This window comes from Biomphalaria glabrata, chromosome 15 (assembly GCF_947242115.1).
Source record: "Biomphalaria glabrata chromosome 15, xgBioGlab47.1, whole genome shotgun sequence".
In the NCBI taxonomy this organism is placed as follows: domain Eukaryota; kingdom Metazoa; phylum Mollusca; class Gastropoda; family Planorbidae; genus Biomphalaria; species Biomphalaria glabrata.
The window spans coordinates 18,311,145-18,333,060 of record NC_074725.1 but is presented as its reverse complement, the minus strand read 5'-3'; the positions used below and the strand labels follow the sequence as shown (position 1 = coordinate 18,333,060).

Sequence of the window (21,916 nt, the reverse complement as noted above, 5' to 3'; positions counted from 1 at the left end):
TCGAGATTTTGGGGGGCGCTGAGAGCCAAAGGGGCGGTAGGGGGGCGCTGGGCACAAAGTGGGGCGGTAAGGGGGCGCTGGGCATAAAGGCGGAAAGAAGAAACTAAAGATGCTCTAAAACAAAAACAAATTTAAAAATTCTTCAACATTAAAGCTGGGAAACTAAATATAGACAAATTATAGTTAACTTGCTTCTAATTTAAGAACAGAAACAGCGTTAGAAATTGAGTTCGGGAATCCCATTTTCTATTTTTAAATTCTTACTCTTTTGCTATGATTGGAGTGTATTTATTGTCCGTGGATCTCGCGCGTATAAACGTTTAAGATTTGATAAACAAAGTAGGTGATACGCCTTTTAGATTATTGTTTATTTTATCTACATATGTTAATATATTGATATGTAAATGTTAATTGCAAAAAAACATTAAAGGTAACATTTAATAGAATAATTTAACTTTTTTTAAAAACAAAAAACATTGATAAAATGTTTTTACGAAAACTCACTGGTATGTCATGTAATATTTCCTTGAGATTTAGTGAATTGCCACTAGAAAAAAGTAAGTTCTACTTTGATGGCATTTTCAGATGAGGTTATGAAACCAAGTCGGCTTCACGAACATATAGCGATATCCAAAAATAATTTAAGAATATTTATGAACAATTATACAAATCTACAATTAAAACAATTATAAAAACAAAAAACGGCAAAGCAGGATATGTTTTAATGGCTTCTTAGAAAAATGCATAACTTTTGAAAATTCTTATGATATTGTTGAAAAATTAATTAAAACTAAATTTATTTTAAAACATATGTAACACAGAAGGACTATTTTTTCTGTTAGAGATGAAATATTATTTCAAAATTGTCTAGTTATGTAGCTTATGGGGACATATTAGGAAACCATCAGTGGTTGGACGCTACAATGACTTCATAGGTAATATAGAATAAAGAACAAATCTATTTATTATTCACACTGTGAGTTATGATACACACGAAAAGTTTAGCCCGCAATTTCATTTCTATTTGAATCTAATTATAAAACTGTAAATAAAATACAAACCCATGCCGAAAATAAGCGCATCTTTCAACAGTTTTGTGAAACAAATGATGAAAAAGGTGTTAGACTCTTGTTGTAAACTGAAGTTCGCTGAACTTCGAAAGGGGTTTGTTAATTTTATGGCTCGTTTTTTTAATCTCTTAAATAATTTTTTTTTTTTTGAGAAACGGGAAGATTCAACGGTTGGCGATGACTTAAAGCAGGCTAAAAAATTGTTTTACATGGTAGGCATCTAACACAAATAAATGAAACGAACCTCCGACTGCTCGGAAAGAGATTGACTTTTATTGATAATCTCATTTTCTCTTTTATCGAGATATTAAATCTACTTTAAAGAGTTTTACAATCTCACATAACTTGTTTGTTGACAAATGAATTACTGCCCAAGGACACCGATATGTATGCCATTCACATAACAATGCTCTATGAAGAAATTAAGATTCAATTCTAAAATTTTAAAATATATATATATATATAAATTACAATTATTAAACATGTGTTACTGGCGGTCAAATTGAGTTACATAAAAAATAGATTTACAAAACTATGTCTTCAGTAAAAAAGAATGTAAACATAGGAGGCACACAGTGGCGTAGCTAGGGTGGGGGGAGTGGTGGAAATTTGAAAATCACCCGGGCCCCCATTTAAAGGGGGGGGGGGGCAAATTAGTGCTTTTTAAATTAATTAAATTAAATATTACGCAAAATGCAGCGGCCCCCAAGCGATGTCAAGCACTTTGGCCCCCAAACGATGGAAATTCCTAGCTACGCCCCTGGAGGCACAACAGAGATGTGGCTGCATTGAAATGTTTCAGTAAAATCCCAAAGCTGTGGTCAAAATTGGAATTATGTTTTAGCTTTTCAGTAAACATACATGGTTAACCTAGCAAAGAAATAGACTGGATGTAGCAAATAGAGGAGACCTTGGCCTTGCCTTGGCTAATTTAAAGCTTGAAATTTCTAATATTGTCAGACTGCAGGAAGCACAAGGTTACCATTAGCTTAATATCATTTTGCAGTGAATTCAGCAATAATAATATTTATATTAAAAAATAAAACTAAATTTACAATTAAACCTAAAAACAGTAGGCCCTAATATTCAAAAATTTAAACGGAGACTATTCTTAGGATTTGAAAGAAAGTCTTTACAATTAATTTTTGTGTGTAATCCCTGTAAATTAATTGACATAATTTTTGCATAATGATAATATTGGCTGTTTTTGCCTTTAATTCCGAAGATTACGGCTGAATCCAGTGTTTCACATAACTACGCAAACCCAACTGCGACCTACATATTTTCCCGAATTTTATGCAGACAAAGCCGTTGTATGCTGGCTTTTCTTTGTGTATTAAATGTTTGTCCCGCAGTTTTTGTAAGAGCTCTCGAACTGTTTCTCTCAGAGGCTATCTGCTGCCAGAGAATGCTGCCAGGTACTTTCCTCTATGCCAGTGAGAGCGAAATGGCGCCTGAATAAATCTTTATAGTGCTCACGGGGAGGGGGGCACCTCTGTAACTCAGTCCTCCTCAAAGCTCGTCAGTCATAGGCCAAGGAGTTCACAACAATCGCCTTTGGCATGCGGTCGTCACCCAAGCGGGATAAGTGTTATTGACAGCATAAAAATTAATAGATAGATGATGTTTTGTTCAAATTTGCCTTCTCACGCTTCTTTATAACTGTTTTTCTTAGAGGGGGGCGCTGGCGGATTTTTTGAAAGAAAAAATTCGAAAAGGGGGCGGTAGGCCAAAAAAGGTTGAAGACCACTGCAGTACACCATTTAGTACTATTTACTTTGGGACAATTTTAGTAGTAAGCCTATTAACTCTTGGCCAATTTTAGTAGTAACAGTTCTAGAGCAATTGATTTGTATTCACTCTTGGACAAAAGGCAAGGAAAAAGAAAGGAAAAATGTATCCTCTACTTTGCATGTCGGAACTAACGAGCCAACCAGAAAAGTAGGTAGACCCTAGATATAAATTTCAAGAGACAAGAAGAACTGCATGGGGGCGCCGGTTTCTCGCTACGTCACGGATGGATTGCAGAAATCTGGAAAACTTTTTCCAGCACCTTGCGCATTGTGAAAACGAGAGGGGGGGGGGTGAGGCTTACTGTAAAACTCCATGTTTCTTATCAAAACACAAAACTCAACGTGAATCCTCCCTCCCCCCACCTCCATAGCATTAACTCTAAAAGTATCCCCCCCACCCCGGCTTAATTCATCTATAGCTTTTATCGTCTAATGTTTCAAAGGCAAATACGAAGCTCGCTCCACGGATAGGAGAAAAACGAGTTTTGTCTCAACGAGTTTTGTACTGGGATGACTGTAAAACGAGTTTTGTTATAGTTCTCTTTGTGTTTTTTCTTCTCTGTGTTTTTAAGCCTAGATCTAGTTATTGTTATATAAAGAAAGGGGTGGTCTCTTTTAATAAGATTGTAGGCCCCAGGCTAAATGTATGTATTTATTGATGATGGACCAATATGATAGTCTGTCTAGTCCTACAAGGTAATTACTGAGTTCAATGATGCATACGTTATGGTGTAAAATTGTCCCAGTATTGGGTAAAAAATATGTTTGCTGTTAATACAAGGTCGTTGGTTTGTAGCTCCAAACAGCCAGTATAACTAAAACGATGTAGGCGTATTATATTTTTAGTATAGAACTTGAAATAAATAAACTACCTTCTTTTCAAACAAAGAAGAATTTATATTTTATTTATATATTTACACAGATTCCGCTTCAAAGTGGACGTATGTAGAACCACAATGATATGACAATTTAAACATATATAACCGCACAAAAAAACAATACGCACTTTTCTGTATCACATCTCTTGCTAATCTCTTCTTTTTTGTTTCACTTTCACACCAGTAGTTATTAGCCTCAATTACGACAGACCACCTCGTGATTTCGTCAGAAACTTTTCAGCCAACGCAACCAAAACATCCGTCCTACTCTCTTCATAGTTACACCAGAAACACGGACATACACTCCATAGCATGTGTCTTAAATTGGTCTCTATACATTCTACATTGGTCTCTATACATCCTACATTTTTGTCTATACATCCTAAATTGTTCTCTATACATCCTACCTTGGTCTCTATACATCCTATATTGGTCTCTATACATACGACAGTCTCTATACATCCTACATTGGTCTTTATACATCCTACATTTTTGTCTATACATTCTAAATTGGTCTTTATACATCCTACATTTTTGTCTATACATTCTAAATTAGTCTTTATACATCCTACGTTGGTGTATATACATCCTACATTGGTGTCTATACATCCTAAATTGGTCTCTATTACTCTATACATCCTACATTGGTGTCTATACATCCTACATTGGTCTCCATACATCCTACATTGGTGTCTATACATTCTACATTGGTCTCTATACATCCTACATTGGTCTCTATACATCCTACATTGGTCTTTATGCATCCTACATTGGTGTCTATACATCCTACATTGGTCTTTATGCATCCTACATTGGTCTTTATGCATCCTACATTGGTGTCTATACATCCTACATTGGTGTCTATACAACCTACATTGGTCTCTATACATCCTACATTGGTCTCTATACATCCTACATTGGTCACGAAATCTTTGTAAATAATGTTTTCTTGTATACATTTCGGACATACTTCAGAAATGAAGATTATTACATCATCCTACCCAAATCTCCTACACGTCACCAGTAAACGGCAGCGCGCAGGGTTGTGATGATAGTACGGAGCGCATACCAAACGCATAATTCATGAAAAAAAAATATTATTTTCTAATTTTGTTTTTAAATTCCCTTACTTTTTGTTTATTCATGAGCCTTATATCTAGACTGGACAGCCTCCAAACAAATCTGTAGGGACTTTCTACCTTTAGGTTTTCATGACTACAAATGTTGAAAGGCACTTTTCTTGTTTCCGCCCTCGTAAATCCCAGTGTTCAAAATAATCAGCCCTGTTAACGAACAGTTCCCTTGACAGCTGGTAATGGGCAAAACGTCGTAACTCTGTCAGCGATGTTTACTTGTTTGACAAAGCAGAATTATTACCCTTGCATTAAAGCATGTAAGAAAAAAAAAATAGGAGCGAAATATATAAAAAAAAAAAAAAAGGACAGGAACGATTCAAGCTCCGCCTATTTGTTTTTTTATACTCGTTCAACTTTCCTTGCAAAAAATAAAAAAAAAAATTGTAATACATAATCATACTAATAAACCCAGAGAAAAGAGGCCTAGAAAATCAATAACTGTATATGTTCATTTAATAAGAACCTACCCCCTTGCCCTACATCTTAAGTCACCAAAATGATATATATATATAAAGAATTTAAGCTAGAACTAGATAATAAAGGAGAACACAAACTCGTAGTCGGCCCCTACAGGTCAGTTGAACAGTTGTTTTTTTACGTCACACACAAGCGTATAAGTGAGACACTTGTTAATTGTGGATGAACGCGGACAGCCAATTAAGTCATTTAAAAATGTTTTTGCGTATGTGCATGCTAATATTCTTATTAATTAAAAAAAATAGGCGCTAAAAATAAAGGAAACAAAAAGGGAGAGTACTTTTTTTTTTACTTTGAAAACTTATTAACAACATTAATTTAAAAAAGATGGTTCTTATAACGCATATCAGCTTGTTCTACAGAGCTGTAGAGGGGATGTATAGTCCGTCACACTCTACTTACGATGTCCATCTTTTAATTAGGTAGAAATATGAAATTAATAATGTAAATACCAATAAAGACTAGAGAGTGTCTCGGGTTGGCATGTATCTGTGGATTGCATAGATCTCAGTCTAGGGCAGATCACTTGTGTAATTTGTTGTGTAACTATTCATTAGTTTTGGGTGTTTCGCTTGTTAGTCCATTTCTACTTAAATTTGTTTCTCGACACGAAGGCATAAGTACTCACTAAGCTGTTCTCATTCTATCATTATTTACAGCTGGTTATTATACCCCCTTTCAACCAGTTTACTTAACTTAGGATATAATTTCGTTTCCAATGGTAATATATTGTTTTGACCGAAGACAAAAATACTGACTACACAATCAACACCATGCACCCAATCCACGCCTTGTGGATGCAGCGTGTGTAAATATTTTAGAAAATAGTACAGACATGACCTAAACAGTACCGGCATGGCCTAAATAGTACCTTTTTGACCTGAATAGTACCAACATAACATAAATAGTACCAAAATGACCTAAATAGTATCGAAATGATCTAAATAGTACAGGCATTACATAATAGTACCTGGAGGGCATAAGCAGTAAGCCTATTAACTCGCCCTAAATAGTACTAACATTGCCTATTTAGTGCTGATTAGACATGAGTCATACGTTGCAGGGAAGAACTAGGAAATAGCTAGCGTCCTTAACAACATATTGTTATAAGCCTGGTGGTGGCACAGAGAGGGGTAGTGGTGTGTGTGTAGTCAGCCGACGCAAATCGCCCCAGGCCAGCGCTAGACGAGCGGTCAACCGTGACGAGTTACGTCGGTCAGCTGAGACGAGTGTCAACACGACGTTTCGGGAAGGATCGACGTCGTGAACAGAGCTCTGGAGCGTCACGAGAGTTGTAGTCATCTGACCACCTAGAAACGTCGAGCGGCGTTCTGTCCGGTTCGAGAAGGCCAGTAGGGACCTATATAAGAGCGGAGGTGTCGCAGTCAAAAGGGTCGAGAAAAGGGGCTCAATACAGCAAGGTTCAGAAAGGAGGTTCACGGCAGGGGTTCAGAGCCCGGTTCACTACAGTCCGGTCGACTACAGCACAGTTCAGCGTAGTGGTTCTGTACGGAGCATTACGACGGTTCAGTGCGGAGTGCTGTCAAGTACAGTTGAGACGACTGGCGTCTTGATCTTGGTCTGCGATCGAGTCCGACACAACGAGCCTAGTGTGTGAAGTCAGTCCTGAACTGTTGAACCCAGTTCAAGCCCGTAACGAGACGGAGAGGCCAGTGCAAGAGTTGATACGGCGGTACGGTGTTATCGGAGAGATATTTGTACAGTGCACGTTTTGCCAATTGTACAGTATTGGCTGTTATTTATTCAACTATTAAAGTGTTACGTTACTTTGGAGCCCTGAGTTGTCAAGTTCTTTAAGTTGGTGGTTTATGGTGCAGTTTGCAGAGAGCCTGGATAGTGAGATTCGTAACAATATATAGTCACGTCTTCCGTCTATTTCTCTGTTCAATAATTTATTTTAATATTTGACTGATGGGAACAATGTTGTGTGCTTATAAGTTTCTTTTTTTTTAGCGGCCCCCGAAAGGGAAAAGGACGATGTTCGTTTTGTATAGAATGTCTGTCTGTCCGTCCGTCCCGTTTAGATCTCGTAAACTAGCAAAGGTAGTGAAAATCCGACATCATAATATTTTAGACCATTCAAAGTTCTGATGCAACGGCTACTTTTTCTTATCTGAAAATGATAAAATCTAATCTAATAATTACTTTTGCAATCAATTTTTTCATAAAAATACACCACTTCTACAACTATTCACTATTAATAGTGACAAACACAGAAGGCTCTTTATTAGGTGGAATTTACATCTATCATATTTGTAACACATTTATGCGAATGGTTTTAGATTTTTTTGCTAAGTTACGTAAGTTCTGTCAAACTAATTACTACATTTACACAGAAAAAAATGTTTACTTTTTTTAAAAGAGAAAACATCTATTTAGTATGCATATAAATTGGACATAATTTAAAACAACAATTAATAAGTAGTTTTTTAAATATTATTGTGTGAACCGAAGAGGGGTATAATACACAAATGACATAACTATAAGAAATTATTTTTTTTTCGTAAATGTAACACAATTGAGGATTTGAATAAGAGATTGACTCTTTACAAAACAATTAGATGAATTAGATATTCATTATAAGACATTAGTTAGGCCAGGTTCACATCTAACTTCACATTCACTTTCACCTATCCTTTGGTCTGCTGGACCGTTGGGGCACAATACAAGTTCTGTCAATCTTCTTTCTCCATTCTTTTCTGTCAATTGTCTTTTATATAATTTCATTCTGATGTTTATTCTGAAAATATTGAAACATGCCTTTTTACCTGCCTGTGTGTGACCACTTCGGGGGCCGATTTTGAGTTTGTGTTTGACACAAACTCTCTTTGTAACCTTGTTTTATTTTGTTTTTATTTAATTATGCATTACCTTAGGAAGTATAGATCCATACTTTCTAGGGGGTTATAACGTACATAGTACAAAGCAATGTATGAAAGTTTATATTCCTACTTACTCTTGAAGTTATTTAACTCTGTTTCTCCAAGAGCCGACTCTATTGCTTACTATCACAGTCTAGCGTTGCCTGATTTACATTTTTAATTTGTTATAACGTGATAGTCAGCTAAATACAAAGTATCCAGATGGTGTCAACGTATAAATGTTACTCACGGAGACATTTGCAGCTGCAGACATTAAACAGACGATGATCAGACGAGAAACTAAAGAGCTTATCTTTACGTAGCGTTAGACCAGGGGGAGCCATACACATTATTAGAACAGCGCCCTTGCCCTACGTTACGGTATTCCAGTGGCGTAAATAAGGTCGGTGTCAACAGGCGCGGTTAGCTCAGGGTGTCAACACCCCCCTCAAATTTTTCAAAAAAAAAAAAATAATAAAAAATAAAAGCTATCGATGTTTTTTAAACAAATTACATTGAACTAATTACGAATTAGACACCTTTAAAATGAATGTTGATTCTGTTTTAACATTTCTTTGTTTCTTTTTCCATTAATCATTATTATTAGAATTGTTCGCGCCCCCTTAGCCTGCTAGGAACCCGAAGGAGTGCTGTAGGCTCTCACAGTGAGGTCCGGCATGGTTTTAGAAATTTGAGGAAAAAAATGTGTTTTCGCCCCCTTAGCCTGCAAGGAACCTGGAGGAGTGCTGTAGGCTATCACAGTGGGGTCCGGGAAGAGGCGTAATTAGGGGGACAGGGGAGGTAATTAGTTTGTTAGGCCAAATAGATTCTGATGTAACCACGAATAAGACTATAGCTGTATTGAAGTATGTGGAGGCACCGGGGATGGAGTTTTATGGAAGTTCCACTTACCAATAATTAAACTTAAATCTAAAAGCTTGCCAAATTTTAATAAACATGAGTAGAGTAATTTAATATTGAATCTAATTTTTCTTTTTTAGTATGCATATTTTAGTTTAAAAAGTGTGCACTTTTCAGTTTGGGGAGGGTGACACCCATGGTAGACACACTGCTGTAAATTCGGAGCTACGTGTACATATTCCAAGCATGCTATATCCAGACTCTTCTTAACCACGACACTGTTATCAGCAGACGTAAGAAAAAGACGTAAGAAAAAGAAGAAACAAATATTTTTCTTAGTTTCCGATCCGTCAAAAATCGGATATATATATATAGTTTTTTTATCTCTTTTATGGAGGCCCCGCCTGCCCTCCCTTAAATCCGGCCCTTGTTGAGGTTATAAATAGAGGAGTTAAAGTTAAAATCAAGGAGTCGAGTGACAGAAAGGTGTGTATTACATTATAGAATCGAATTTATATATATATATGTTGTAATGCAATGCAATATCCTTCTATTTTTTTGTTTTGAAAGGATTAGTTTATTTATAGAATTATTGTCTTTTGAAATTGTTGGATCAGGTAATTGTTTTATTTTATTTTATTTGACGCCTACGGCTGAGAAGCCTACTGAAATATTCAGCATATATTGACAATTAATCAAGCGAAATATCAACACTTGATTTACACCCAGATTCTAGTTTAACTTAAATATGTATAAAACATAGAGCATATCAGTGAAGTCTATCTCTCAGCGAGAGATTAAACATTTTAGACCTGACGATATACGAGACCAGTAACTGAAACTGACAACAAAGTTCACAAGAAGTCTGGTCATTGCTACCCTAATAAGGCAAGTATCTTCAAGTTCTATGTTCTAAAAGCTGCTGTGTTTTTACATGGCTTCTCAGACCCAAGTATAACCTACATTTTTTGTCACTCATGACATAGACAAGCTATTCAATATTTACAAATATTACCAAGCAATGTGTATATCTGTAACTCTTGATAACATTGTTTTTATTTGTCTCAGTACAACTAAACAATGAAAGATAAATCGAATTTCTAATAGCCTGCATACATTTAGTGTTACATAGCCTTAATTAAATAGCCGAGAGGCTTATGAGAGTTTATCATTGTCATAATTGTTCATATGAAATATGAATGAATATACCACCAAACAAGCAAAATAAAATTAAAATACTATTAAAAAAAAGCTTATATCAGGGAAAGAACTGCGCATATATGTATATATCTCTCAATAATATAGAAATTATTTCCGTTATTCAACATTAAAAAAAAAAAAAAAGAATAATTAATTACGAATAATTTATTAACTAATTAGTTGTTTTATTTATTATTTTTTTTTGTTTCTTTTTTAAAATTGATTCATTGATTGTTAAGTACAATAAATATTAATTTAAAGTTTTAACTTGATCCGAGAATGAGTGTGAAAGTGATAGCGTCTTCAATGATCAGGGACAACACCCTACATATTTATCCGTATCTATGAATACTGAAAGATTCATTTCCTTTGATGTTATCAAACAAAATAATTAATAATACAATACCAATTAACTAACGGATTAATTTTACGTGTGGTATGTGTGTAATGTTTGTCTTGTGTCTGGTGTGTTATGTTTGTAATATATGTGGGGGAGACCTGGTGTCTACAATACCTGGTGTGGCGTGTGTGTACTGTGTGTGTATTTGTTTGTTGAAATTAACAAAGAAAATGTTTAAAAAGCACCTAATACCTGACAAATAGGCTTACTCGCGATTGTTTGTTTCATTTTGTTGGACAGTTCATGTTTCATAGAATATGTTTCTCGTTCCAAAGTCTACCACAGAATCTCTCCACATAAAAGCGGGCAAAAAAAAAACTTTTAGCCGTTGAAGCCTTACAATGTTATAACAGAAAAGTTTTTCTGGTTAATACCGGTGATTAGTTCTACCAGTGTTAAAAAAAAAATCTGTTTTAAAGAAAATGCAACCAAATATTTGTCGAGGCCACTCAGGCCAGGTAAGCCAAGGTTTTCATGTCTTTAAATCTTATTGATTAAAAAAAAAGTATAGTGAGTTGTGTTTAATTTTAAGGGGCGATTTCAGAATTTATCTATCTATCTATCTATCTATCTATCTATCTATCTATCTATCTATCTATCTATCTATCTATCTATCTATCTATCTATCTATCTATCTATCTATCTATCTATCTATCTAATCTATTAGACTGTCAGTCAGTCTATCAGTCTGTCTGTTTATATTTTCTACTTCTCTCTCTCTCTCTCTCTCTCTCTCTCTCTCTCTCTCTCTCTGTATATATATAAGGTTTATTGAAAATGAATCATCATTCTTTGACATATAATATCAACATTGTCAACTCATTTATTTTTATACATCAATTGTTTTTTTATTTTAGTTCGCTAAAATACTTATATGAGACGATGATTATCTCATTGATCTAATTATTTTGTATACGGTCAATCTTTTATTCAAAGCCTCATAAAAAAAAATTCGTAAAAAAATAAATAAATAAAAAAACAATACCTTAGTTAAGTTTCTTATATATCTTTATGCACTTTGCAATTAACGCGATAATATGAATAATATTGTAATATGAAAAACTATTTATTAATTGTTTCTTTAAATTATGTTTCACTTACATGCATATTAAATTGATTTTTTTCTCTTTGAAAACAAAAATAGTAACCATTTTTGTAAATGTAGTAGTTAGTATGACTGAACTTACATAACTTAGCAATGCATTTATAAATATTTTTTTTATTTAAAAGTCAAAACCATTTGCATATATATGTTAAAAATATGGTAAATAGTCATCTAACTTACTAAATAACCTCATGTCATTGTTACTATTAATAGTGAATAGTTGTAAAAATGTATTTTTATGAAAAAACTGCTTGCATAGTTGATTTTAAAAATTTAATTTTTCACCTTCAAAAAAAAAATGTAGCCATTGCAACAGAACTTTGAAAGGTCTAAAATATCACGATGTCGGATTTCCAATATATTTTCTAGTTTACGAAATCTAAACGGGACGGACGGACGGACGGACGGACATTCCACACAAAACTAATAGCGTCTTTTCCCCTTTCGGAGGCCACTAAAAATGTAATTTAGGGAAATGGTTATTAAAAAATAAGTCGTTTCTAAAATTCTAATTTTTGTTGTTGTTCGTCTACGTGTGTGTGTGTGTGGGGGTATTGAGTTATATTACGATTTGTAACAAGGGTGATGGGGTTAAAATGGGATTTTTGGCGTTACGTAATATCCGAACGTTCCTTTAGAAATTTTATTTGATGTATCTCGGAGAATGTTTCTTTGCTGCCTTAAGGTGCTCAGCAAAGACAACTTGGAATTAGAACTGGAGCCCCATTGATAGGTAGACAGGCGTTTTATGCCACGCATAGTACAAACGTTATTTCTGGAAAGAGATTGATTATGTCATGTCCTATTTTGTTAGCTGGAAGGACAAGTACGGCAGGATACCAGCCCTGGAACTTTGTTCTGAAATTCTAGAGCACAAACTTTTCACCACCACCTATCCCTTAGTTTTTTTGTTGACCGATGGGGTACTACACATAATCTGTCCACCGTCTTTCTCCATTCCTCTCTGCCTTTAACCTGGATTTGAATATATTTCAATGACAAGCTCGTGTTGTCTTACCATGGCTTTATGTGTCTACCTCTTCTCCTTTTTTTCCTGAAACTGTTCCATGCAGGAAGGTCTTTTCGATCCTTGAGGACCTCGTGATACATAACACCCTACCACTCTTTGATATCACAACAATTCATATAAATGTTCAAACTAATATTGTGCTAATAGTGTTCAATAAAAGTAGAAAAGAAAGCACTTTAAACACCAAATTTCGAAACATTTGCGTGTTATGGAGTTTGATCCGTTAATTGCTTCCGTGAAGTGACAATCAACGTTTGATATTGTAGTGAGACCAAAGCTCCAAGTTATTTCCGGTCGTACCTAAAAGCCGAATACAATTACCTCCCGTTTCCTGAAATCTTCAAGCGTTTTTTGTTTTTTTGAAAGATGTATTTTAAAGTAACAGAAGCAAATATACTTTGAAATAATTCAAAATATAAACGCTATTACTAACGCTAGAGTACTTATATATTTATCTTGAGTAATCTTCATATATCAAAGATACAGTAATCTCAGAGGGAAATGCTTTTGTTGCAATGTTTTCAATGTTTAACTAAATGATCAATAACTAGGCCCAGCCTACAGCCTACCGCCCGCGGTCCACATTCGGCCCGTGGTTGTGTTGGTTTTGTACCCCAGAATTTCTGACCGTAGCGTACAAAAAAGCAGGAGTTGCTCAGTTTCATTAAACTCGACGCAATGCCGTGGGGATGTGGCACGTGAAACCATTGTCCTATAATTGTGTGGCTCAGAGTCGAAAATATTTGGACATCACTGTGTTAGATGTTTGTTCAGAAGTACTCATTTTAAGTTCCAGCTCAATCTTGAATGTTAGATGTTTGTTCAGAAGTACTCATTTTAAGTTCCAGCTCAATTTTGAATGTTAGATGTTTGTTCAGAAGTACTCATTTTAAGTTCCAGCTCAATTTTGAATGTTAGATGTTTGTTCAGAAGTACTCATTTTAAGTTCCAGCTCAATCTTGAATGTTAGATGTTTGTTCAGAAGTACTCATTTTAAGTTCCAGCTCAATCTTGAATGTTAGATGTTTGTTCAGAAGTACTCATTTTAAGTTCCAGCTCAATCTTGAATGTTAGATGTTTGTTCAGAAGTACTCATTTTAAGTTCCAGCTCAATCTTGAATGTTAGATGTTTGTTCAGAAGTACTCATTTTAAGTTCCAGCTCAATTTTGAATGTTAGATGTTTGTTCAGAAGTACTCATTTTAAGTTCCAGCTCAATTTTGAATGTTAGATGTTTGTTCAGAAGTACTCATTTTAAGTTCCAGCTCAATTTTGAATGTTAGATGTTTGTTCAGAAGTACTCATTTTAAGTTCCAGCTCAATTTTGAATGTTAGATGTTTGTTCAGAAGTACTCATTTTAAGTTCCAGCTCAATTTTGAATGTTAGATGTTTGTTCAGAAGTACTCATTTTAAGTTCCAGCTCAATTTTGAATGTTAGATGTTTGTTCAGAAGTACTCATTTTAAGTTCCAGCTCAATTTTGAATGTTAGATGTTTGTTCAGAAGTACTCATTTTAAGTTCCAGCTCAATTTTGAATGTTAGATGTTTGTTCAGAAGTTAACATTTTATGTTCAAGTCAGTGTGTTAGATGTTTGTTGAAGCGAAAAAATTAAATACTCTCTAGTTGACATCTCGTGGCAATAGTTTACATCTCGTGGCAATAGTTTACATCTCGTGGCAATAGTTTACATCTCGTGGCAACAATTCACATCTCGTGGCAATAGTTCACATCTCGTGGCAATAGTTCACATCTCGTGGCAACAATTCACATCTCGTGGCAACAATTCACATCTCGTGGCAATAGTTCACATCTCGTGGCAACAATTCACTTCTCGTGGCAACAATTTACATCTCGTGGCAACAATTCACATCTCGTGGCAACAATTCACATCTCGTGACAATAGTTCACATCTCGTGGCAACAATTCACATCTCGTGGCAACAATTCACATCTCGTGGCAACAATTCACATCTCATGGCAATAGTTGACATCTCGTGGCAATAGTTGACATCTCGTGGCAATAGTTGACATTTCGTGGCAACAATTCACATCTCGTGGCAATAGTTCACATCTCGTGGCAACAATTCACATCTCGTGGCAACAATTCACATCTCGTGGCAAGAATTCACATCTCGTGGCAACAATTCACATCTCGTTGCAACAATTCACATCTCGTTGCAATAGTTGACATCTCGTGGCAATAGTTGACATCTCGTGGCAATAGTTGACATCTCGTGGCAATAATTCACATCTCATGGCAATAGTTTACATCTCGTGGCAACAATTCACATCTCGTGGCGATAGTTCACATCTCGTGGCAACAATTCACATCTCGTGGCAATAGTTCACATCTCGTAGCACTAGGTAGGTGATAAAATGAGCCGGACCATCTCAAGAACAAGGAACAGCAATGTCGCACTAATTGATGCATGTTTTTCTAAATGTCTCGTAAAGTCTCGTTGTAAAATTGGTATCTGTTTCATTGTAAAAAAGCTATTTGTCTCTTTCGTGTTTAAAATAACCAACCAAGAACAAATCCAGACAAAGAAACACCTTACCTCTTGAAACAGTTTGAAAATGAACATTACCATTGTGTCTAGATGTCTAGTGATCTGTTTTACAGTCTGTTCAAGACTAAATGGTGTTGACAAAGTTTATATCGTCTCACTCTTTCCTTCTGTCTGTCTGTCTGTCTGTCTGGTAAAACGTTTTTACACGTTACTTCTCCAAAACCCTATCTCGGATGACGCTCGCGCCTTAAAGTAAATTGGAAACAAACAATAGATAACTATACAATCTTCTCCAGTCATAAGTACTTCACTAGCAGAATGGTTAGCACGTCGGCCCTAAAAGGCGTGAGCCACGAGATCGAATTCAGGTCGTTACCACTCCTTTTTTTGTGTGAATGCTTTTAAAAAAAACAAATCACCGTAATATCCACCCATATTTCCCTTTCTTTCTCTCTCCCCCGACCCATTTATCCAACTGGTGGAGACAAGTGATAGGATCGTAGCGTACAGAGAAAGCTAAAAGCATGAAATAGCGCTAAACAACAACAACAACAAAAACAGTAGGTAAAAATATTTATAATCACACAGATTTATTGTTGTTGGTCTAGATTCTAGAACTATTACAAATTTAATATATGACTGATTCGAACTAATTGGTATATTTACACTTCGTATAAGCTTTGTGCTTTAAAGAAAACTATTTTTTTTATATGTTTTTCTTTTTATTGTCTAAATAATTATTACTATAATTATAAAATGTAACATGATCTGTATAAAAAAACAACCTTATGGATCTCTAATTCAACACAGCTAGGACATCTCTAGCAACTATTAAACTCGGCATTTTGTTTTGTTCTTGTAACTTTACATTTTGACACGGCCCCCTAAGTGTTCTTTGGCAATAACAAGGGAGGTAACAAATGGGTTGTGCCATGAAAAGGGGAGAGAATAAATCAATTTCAAGAGTTAATATCCTTGCACTTCCAAACGATTTCATGGCTTCGTTTTATTTATTTATTTTCAAATCCAATACCGACATTACGAAGCTATGGGAAAGAATATCAATGATGTTAGACTTTGTACTGATGGCAAACAATAAGTAAGATACATTTATTGGTCCAAATAAATGCAAATTTAGTTTGACTACAATTGTCAACCACTGTAACATTGCCATATAGATGTAAAAATACAGAAGACACGAGAGTGCACGCAATCTTAAATTAATTGGACTTCTTCGTACTTCATGGTGACGACCCATGACCTTGGAACACAGTGATAGGAAAAGGTTCTGTCTTAAAGGAGAGGATTCGACCAATTCGACCAGATCGGATGAAACCGAGACCAAAAGTTAATCAAAACTGACCTGTGAGGTGGCAATGAGCTATTGGTCCAAACTGCCCACTGGTTGAGAAGTCGCAGGACAGTGTTCAAGCCCTCTCTAACGATTGGTCTCGATGTAACTGTAATGTAACTGTGGTGTAACTGTGGTGTAACTGTGATGTAACTGTGATGTAACTGTGATGTAGCTGTGATGTAACTGTGGTGTAACTGTGATGTAACTGTGGTGTAACTGTGATGTAACTGTGGTGTAACTGTGCTGTAACTGTGGTGTAACTGTGATGTAACTGTGGTGTAACTGTGGTGTAACTGTGATGTAACTGTGATGTAACTGTGGTGTAACTGTGATGTAACTGTGATGTAACTGTGGTGTAACTGTGGTGTAACTGTGATGTAACTGTGATGTAACTGTGATGTAACTGTGGTGTAACTGTGATGTAACTGTGGTGTAACTGTGGTGTAACTGTGGTGTAACTGTGGTGTAACTGTGATGTAACTGTGATGTAACTGTGGTGTAACTGTGGTGTAACTGTGATGTAACTGTGATGTAACTGTGGTGTAACTGTGATGTAACTGTGATGTAACTGTGGTGTAACTGTGGTGTAACTGTGATGTAACTTGGATGTAACTGTGATGTAACTGTGGTGTAACTGTGATGTAACTGTGATGTAACTGTGGTGTAACTGTGATGTAACTGTGATGTAACTGTGGTGTAACTGTGATGTAACTGTGATGTAACTGTGGTGTAACTGTGATGTAACTGTGGTGTAACTGTGGTGTAACTGTGGTGTAACTGTGATGTAACTGTGGTGTAACTGTGGTGTAACTGTGATGTAACTGTGGTGTAACTGTGGTGTAACTGTGATGTAACTGTGGTGTAACTGTGGTGTAACTGTGATGTAACTGTGGTGTAACTGTGATGTAACTGTGATGTAACTGTGGTGTAACTGTGGTGTTACTGTGGTGTAACTGTGATGTAACTGTGATGTAACTGTGATGTAACTGTGGTGTAACTGTGATGTAACTGTGGTGTAACTGTGGTGTAACTGTGATGTAACTGTGATGTAACTGTGGTGTAACTGTGGTGTAACTGTGATGTAACTGTGCTGTAACTGTGATGTAACTGTGGTGTTACTGTGATGTAACTGTGGTGTAACTGTGGTGTAACTGTGGTGTAACTGTGGTGTAACTGTGATGTAACTGTGGTGTTACTGTGGTGTAACTGTGATGTAACTGTGGTGTTACTGTGGTGTAACTGTGATGTAACTGTGATGTAACTGTGATGTAACTGTGGTGTAACTGTGATGTAGCTGTGATGTAACTGTGGTGTAACTGTGGTGTAACTGTGCTGTTACTGTGAATTAACTGTGGTGTTACTGTGATGTAACTGTGGTGTAACTGTGGTGTAACTGTGGTGTAACTGTGGTGTAACTGTGATGTAGCTGTGATGTAACTGTGGTGTAACTGTGATGTAACTGTGATGTAACTGTGATGTAACTGTGGTGTAACTGTGGTGTAACTGTGGTGTAACTGTGATGTAACTGTGATGTAACTGTGATGTAAATGTGGTGTTACTGTGATGTAACTGTGATGTAACTGTGGTGTTACTGTGGTGTATCTGTGGTGTAACTGTGGTGTAATGGGTGCAAATTGTCTTTAAGGATTCTATATGACGTGAAAATAGTTATTCAAGAACTGGTAGCTGTACTTATGTGATAGAAGAGGCTTTTCAAATTAGTATATTTAGTCGATGTCTTTGTGCAATGAAAGTGTTCTGGCCTATGATACAGTGCCGGTTTTAAGTAAGTGGAGTCCCAGGGCATAGTTTTTCAAAAGCTTTGATACATATTCACTTATTAATAATACTTACGTCTAAAAGCATGCGATGTTTTAGAAGAAACAAAAAATTAAATTGTCAAGTTTTTTTCATTTTCCTTCTTTTTTAAAAACATCTTTAATAGTCTATGTTTTAGTAAGTAAATATTTTTAATTGAGGAGAGTAACGATCTGGGTTGGTAGTGAGACAAAAAAAAGGTTATATTTTTTTGTATCTGGTTTAAATTTTATAATTTCAATTGTGTATCTACGTATATCTAATTTCATGTTGAATGTGTATAAATATATAAATAAAATATATATTTCGTTTTGTTTAACAAGAAGTCTGTTTTAATGTAGTCCACGTTAAACAATGAAGTACGTCTACATCAGTAAGTTGTACACAGACAGACGACCGAGCAACACCAAAGCACAATAACAATAATGTCACAGTAACAGTAGTTAGAAACGTCTTTAAAAAACAAAGGATGGGGAGCTAGACGAAGACTCATAGATCTAAATCGTTACTGACAAGTTGTTAGTGGATGCTACCAGTGGAAGTTGTTTGTCCATTCAGATTCATAGTCCTCCATCAAACCTATGACGTGGCAACGAGCTATTGGTCTAAACTGCCTACAGGTTGTGACATTGCAGTTCAGTGTTCAGGCCTTCTATGACCAATGGTCTCGATCTAACAGATGTAGTGAAGATTACAGATTTCAAGGTGAACGGTTAACGTGGGTGACCACCCTAACGACGAGCCACCTTTGGTTTCCCCAACTGTATTTCGATGCAGTTCAGACCTCACTTTACAAATAAACAAAACACTTTGCCTCCACAATGAGGTCACAACTTTTTTTTTGAAGCTGCAAAAATATTAAAGAATAAACCCTGAACGTATTTGTGAATTATGTGCCTTGCTTTCCATTCCAAACACACTTTTAACTCTGCTTACCGAGCGCACATAGGATGTTGGATACGATGTCATACTCACTTATGTGAACTAAGATGCTGTATACGTCTCAAATATGCGGTATTTAAGCAATGCTACTTTGCTATGCCGTAGTATTTAATAATTTCATGAAGTGACCTTTATATTTAATTTAGCTGATTATTTCAAAAATGGTTAATACATATGTGCATAGCAATTCTTAATTAATTTGAAAACAGAGAGAGAGAGAGAGAGAGAGAGAGAGAGAGAGAGAGAGAGAGAAAGCGAGCTTGATTACGGAAAAGAAATAGGATATTCACAGCATGTTTCGCTTTTTGATATAAGAACTTTCACAATCGAGTTAAGCACAATATCAGCTTTCCTATCAAAAGTCACTGACAAAAGGCGGACATGGAGATTTAATAATAAAATTTGGAAAAGCTTCGTTACTATTTTCCATTCCCTCCCTTTCCCTCTGTCTCTCCCTTCTTTTATATCACCTCCCTTCTCCTGCCGTCACTCTCACTCTTCAATGTTACTGAATATTTAAAGTGTACCAGATAAAATGAACTCAAATGAACAACGAAGCTTACAAAAAATACTTCAACGTTCCCAGAAGTCTACAGAGTAAGGTATTGTCTACATCTAGGTCTCTGTGTTGTTTAAATAGTTTTTTGTGGTTATGTGGACATGTCAACGGCAAGTATTGTCATGGCTAAAATGATGCCAAAAGTAGATCCTTGAAACTAAATAGATCGTCTTACTATTATATTTCATAAATAATTCGGTAAATTTAGACATTTTGAATACAAAACCCCAGCCACACCTAGCATCCACTATTTCTGAAATTCCCATCTGTTCATTGTTCCCGTTACCCGTCCTCTACTGTTATATGGCAACATGCAACAGTCCCTGGAGTTTAGACAGGGGGCCCAATGTTTTGACGTAATGTGCATTTAATTTGTTCCCATGATGCTCAACACGTGACAAATCTTTCCCCCTTTTCCCCTCCCACCCCTTCCCATTCACAAGAAAGAGATAAGTTCTAAGACCCACATCTGGACTTACCTGCCGCTAGTGTTTGGGCCTCAAAATGGAGCACCAGAAACTGCAGGAGGTGAAAGGTGAAGAGACGAGCTACGAACACAACACTGGGGAGTGGACAGCGCACGTGGCGCCCTTTGGAGTTGTGTCCACTCATAGCTGTGTGCGTGTCAACCATTGACTCTGACCAACGTCATGCTGCGCTCAAGTTAATCCTGGTAAACAAAATATTATATTGTTTTTTTTTCAGGCACATAATCCCAAAGAAAGAAGTCCTCCACAGTTTGTTTCAGTTAGTAATAATCCAAGAACAATGAATGGCTCGTCTGGTACTTGAAGTCCTTTCTTATGTTAGTCGATATTAAGTACCAATAAACGGCATATCAGCGATATGTTAATTAGGCCCGATATTTTACGTACAGTAGCCCTTATTTTAGGTTGGCTATATTGACTTAATTAATGTGTAGAATTAATCTTACACTTTAAAAACATTTATCTGTAAATGTATATTTTGAAAACTAGAAAATTTTAAACTTTAAAAACAGCAAAATATTATTAAATCTAATATATTGACACGTGAACAAAGGTAAATAATCTTACGGACAATAAGTATTAAGTCTGCAAGACTGAGAGCACAATTAATTAGACCTAGTCCGCGTTATTTTCATTTCTGTTTTGCTATGTCCTCCCTGAGATACGTTTCCCCCACCATTTAAAAAGTAATTTTTTTTTTTACACTGAGACTGCCAGGCCTACCCCCCGTTCCAGCCCGCTCGCATGGTCGGTGCGCCGCGCGTGACAGAAAAAAAAATTATCGTTCTGCCGTTTGACTTCTGCTTGGCGTGGCAGTTTTGTTTTCTGTTCTGCGATTTGCCAGATTCCTACGCGCACGCGCTGCCTCATTTCCATTCTTGTATTTCGTACCGTGTGTACTCCCGTCCCAACCACATGTTCGTCCATCCTCCTAATACAGAAGGGCACTTTACAAGTTTTTTTTTTTTTTTCTCGTCCTCTCCCTTCCTATGTTTTTAAAACCACATTTCTTTGTGCGTCCAAAATATGACTAGCGGTGTCTAGCATGTGATATTTTACTAACAGTTTCACACAGGGAATAATATTAATGACTAGTCTAATATAAATGACTAGTTTAATATAAATGACAAGTTTAATATAAGTGACTAGTTTAATTCGAATGACTAGTTTAATATGAATGACTAGTTTAATATAAATAACTAGTTTAATATAAATAACTATAAATATAAATGACTAGTTTAATAAATTACTTCAGTCGTGATTTCGGCCACATACACCCAGTAAAAGTGGTTTTTAAGGACTATATTTTTTGATGCAGGAAGCTGTGTGTCTGCCTATAAACATCCTGTATATCTAAGTACATCTAAACTTAACACTTTTGTGTGACATTTCTTTAGAATGCTCGTGTAAATT

General features: G+C 35.9%; 1 protein-coding gene across 4 annotated transcripts in view; it reads right to left on the bottom strand.

Moving 5' to 3' along the window:
• The window catches only part of LOC106056377 (uncharacterized), an 89,616-nt gene extending 68,356 nt beyond the window's left edge, over positions 1-21,260 (bottom strand). Inside the window, exons 1-2 of one of the 4 annotated variants that reach the window (XM_056012915.1) lie at positions 21,071-21,260; positions 20,495-20,966 (exon numbers count right to left, since the gene is read on the bottom strand). In XM_056012915.1, the coding sequence (XP_055868890.1) occupies positions 20,495-20,648 (154 nt within the window). In that variant the 5' untranslated portion in view covers positions 20,649-20,966; positions 21,071-21,260. Of the gene's footprint in view, positions 1-20,494 lie in introns of all 4 variants that reach the window. The other 3 variants (XM_056012917.1, XM_056012916.1, XM_056012914.1) reach the window with 3 other exon arrangements.
• Positions 21,261-21,916: the final 656 nt, after the last annotated feature.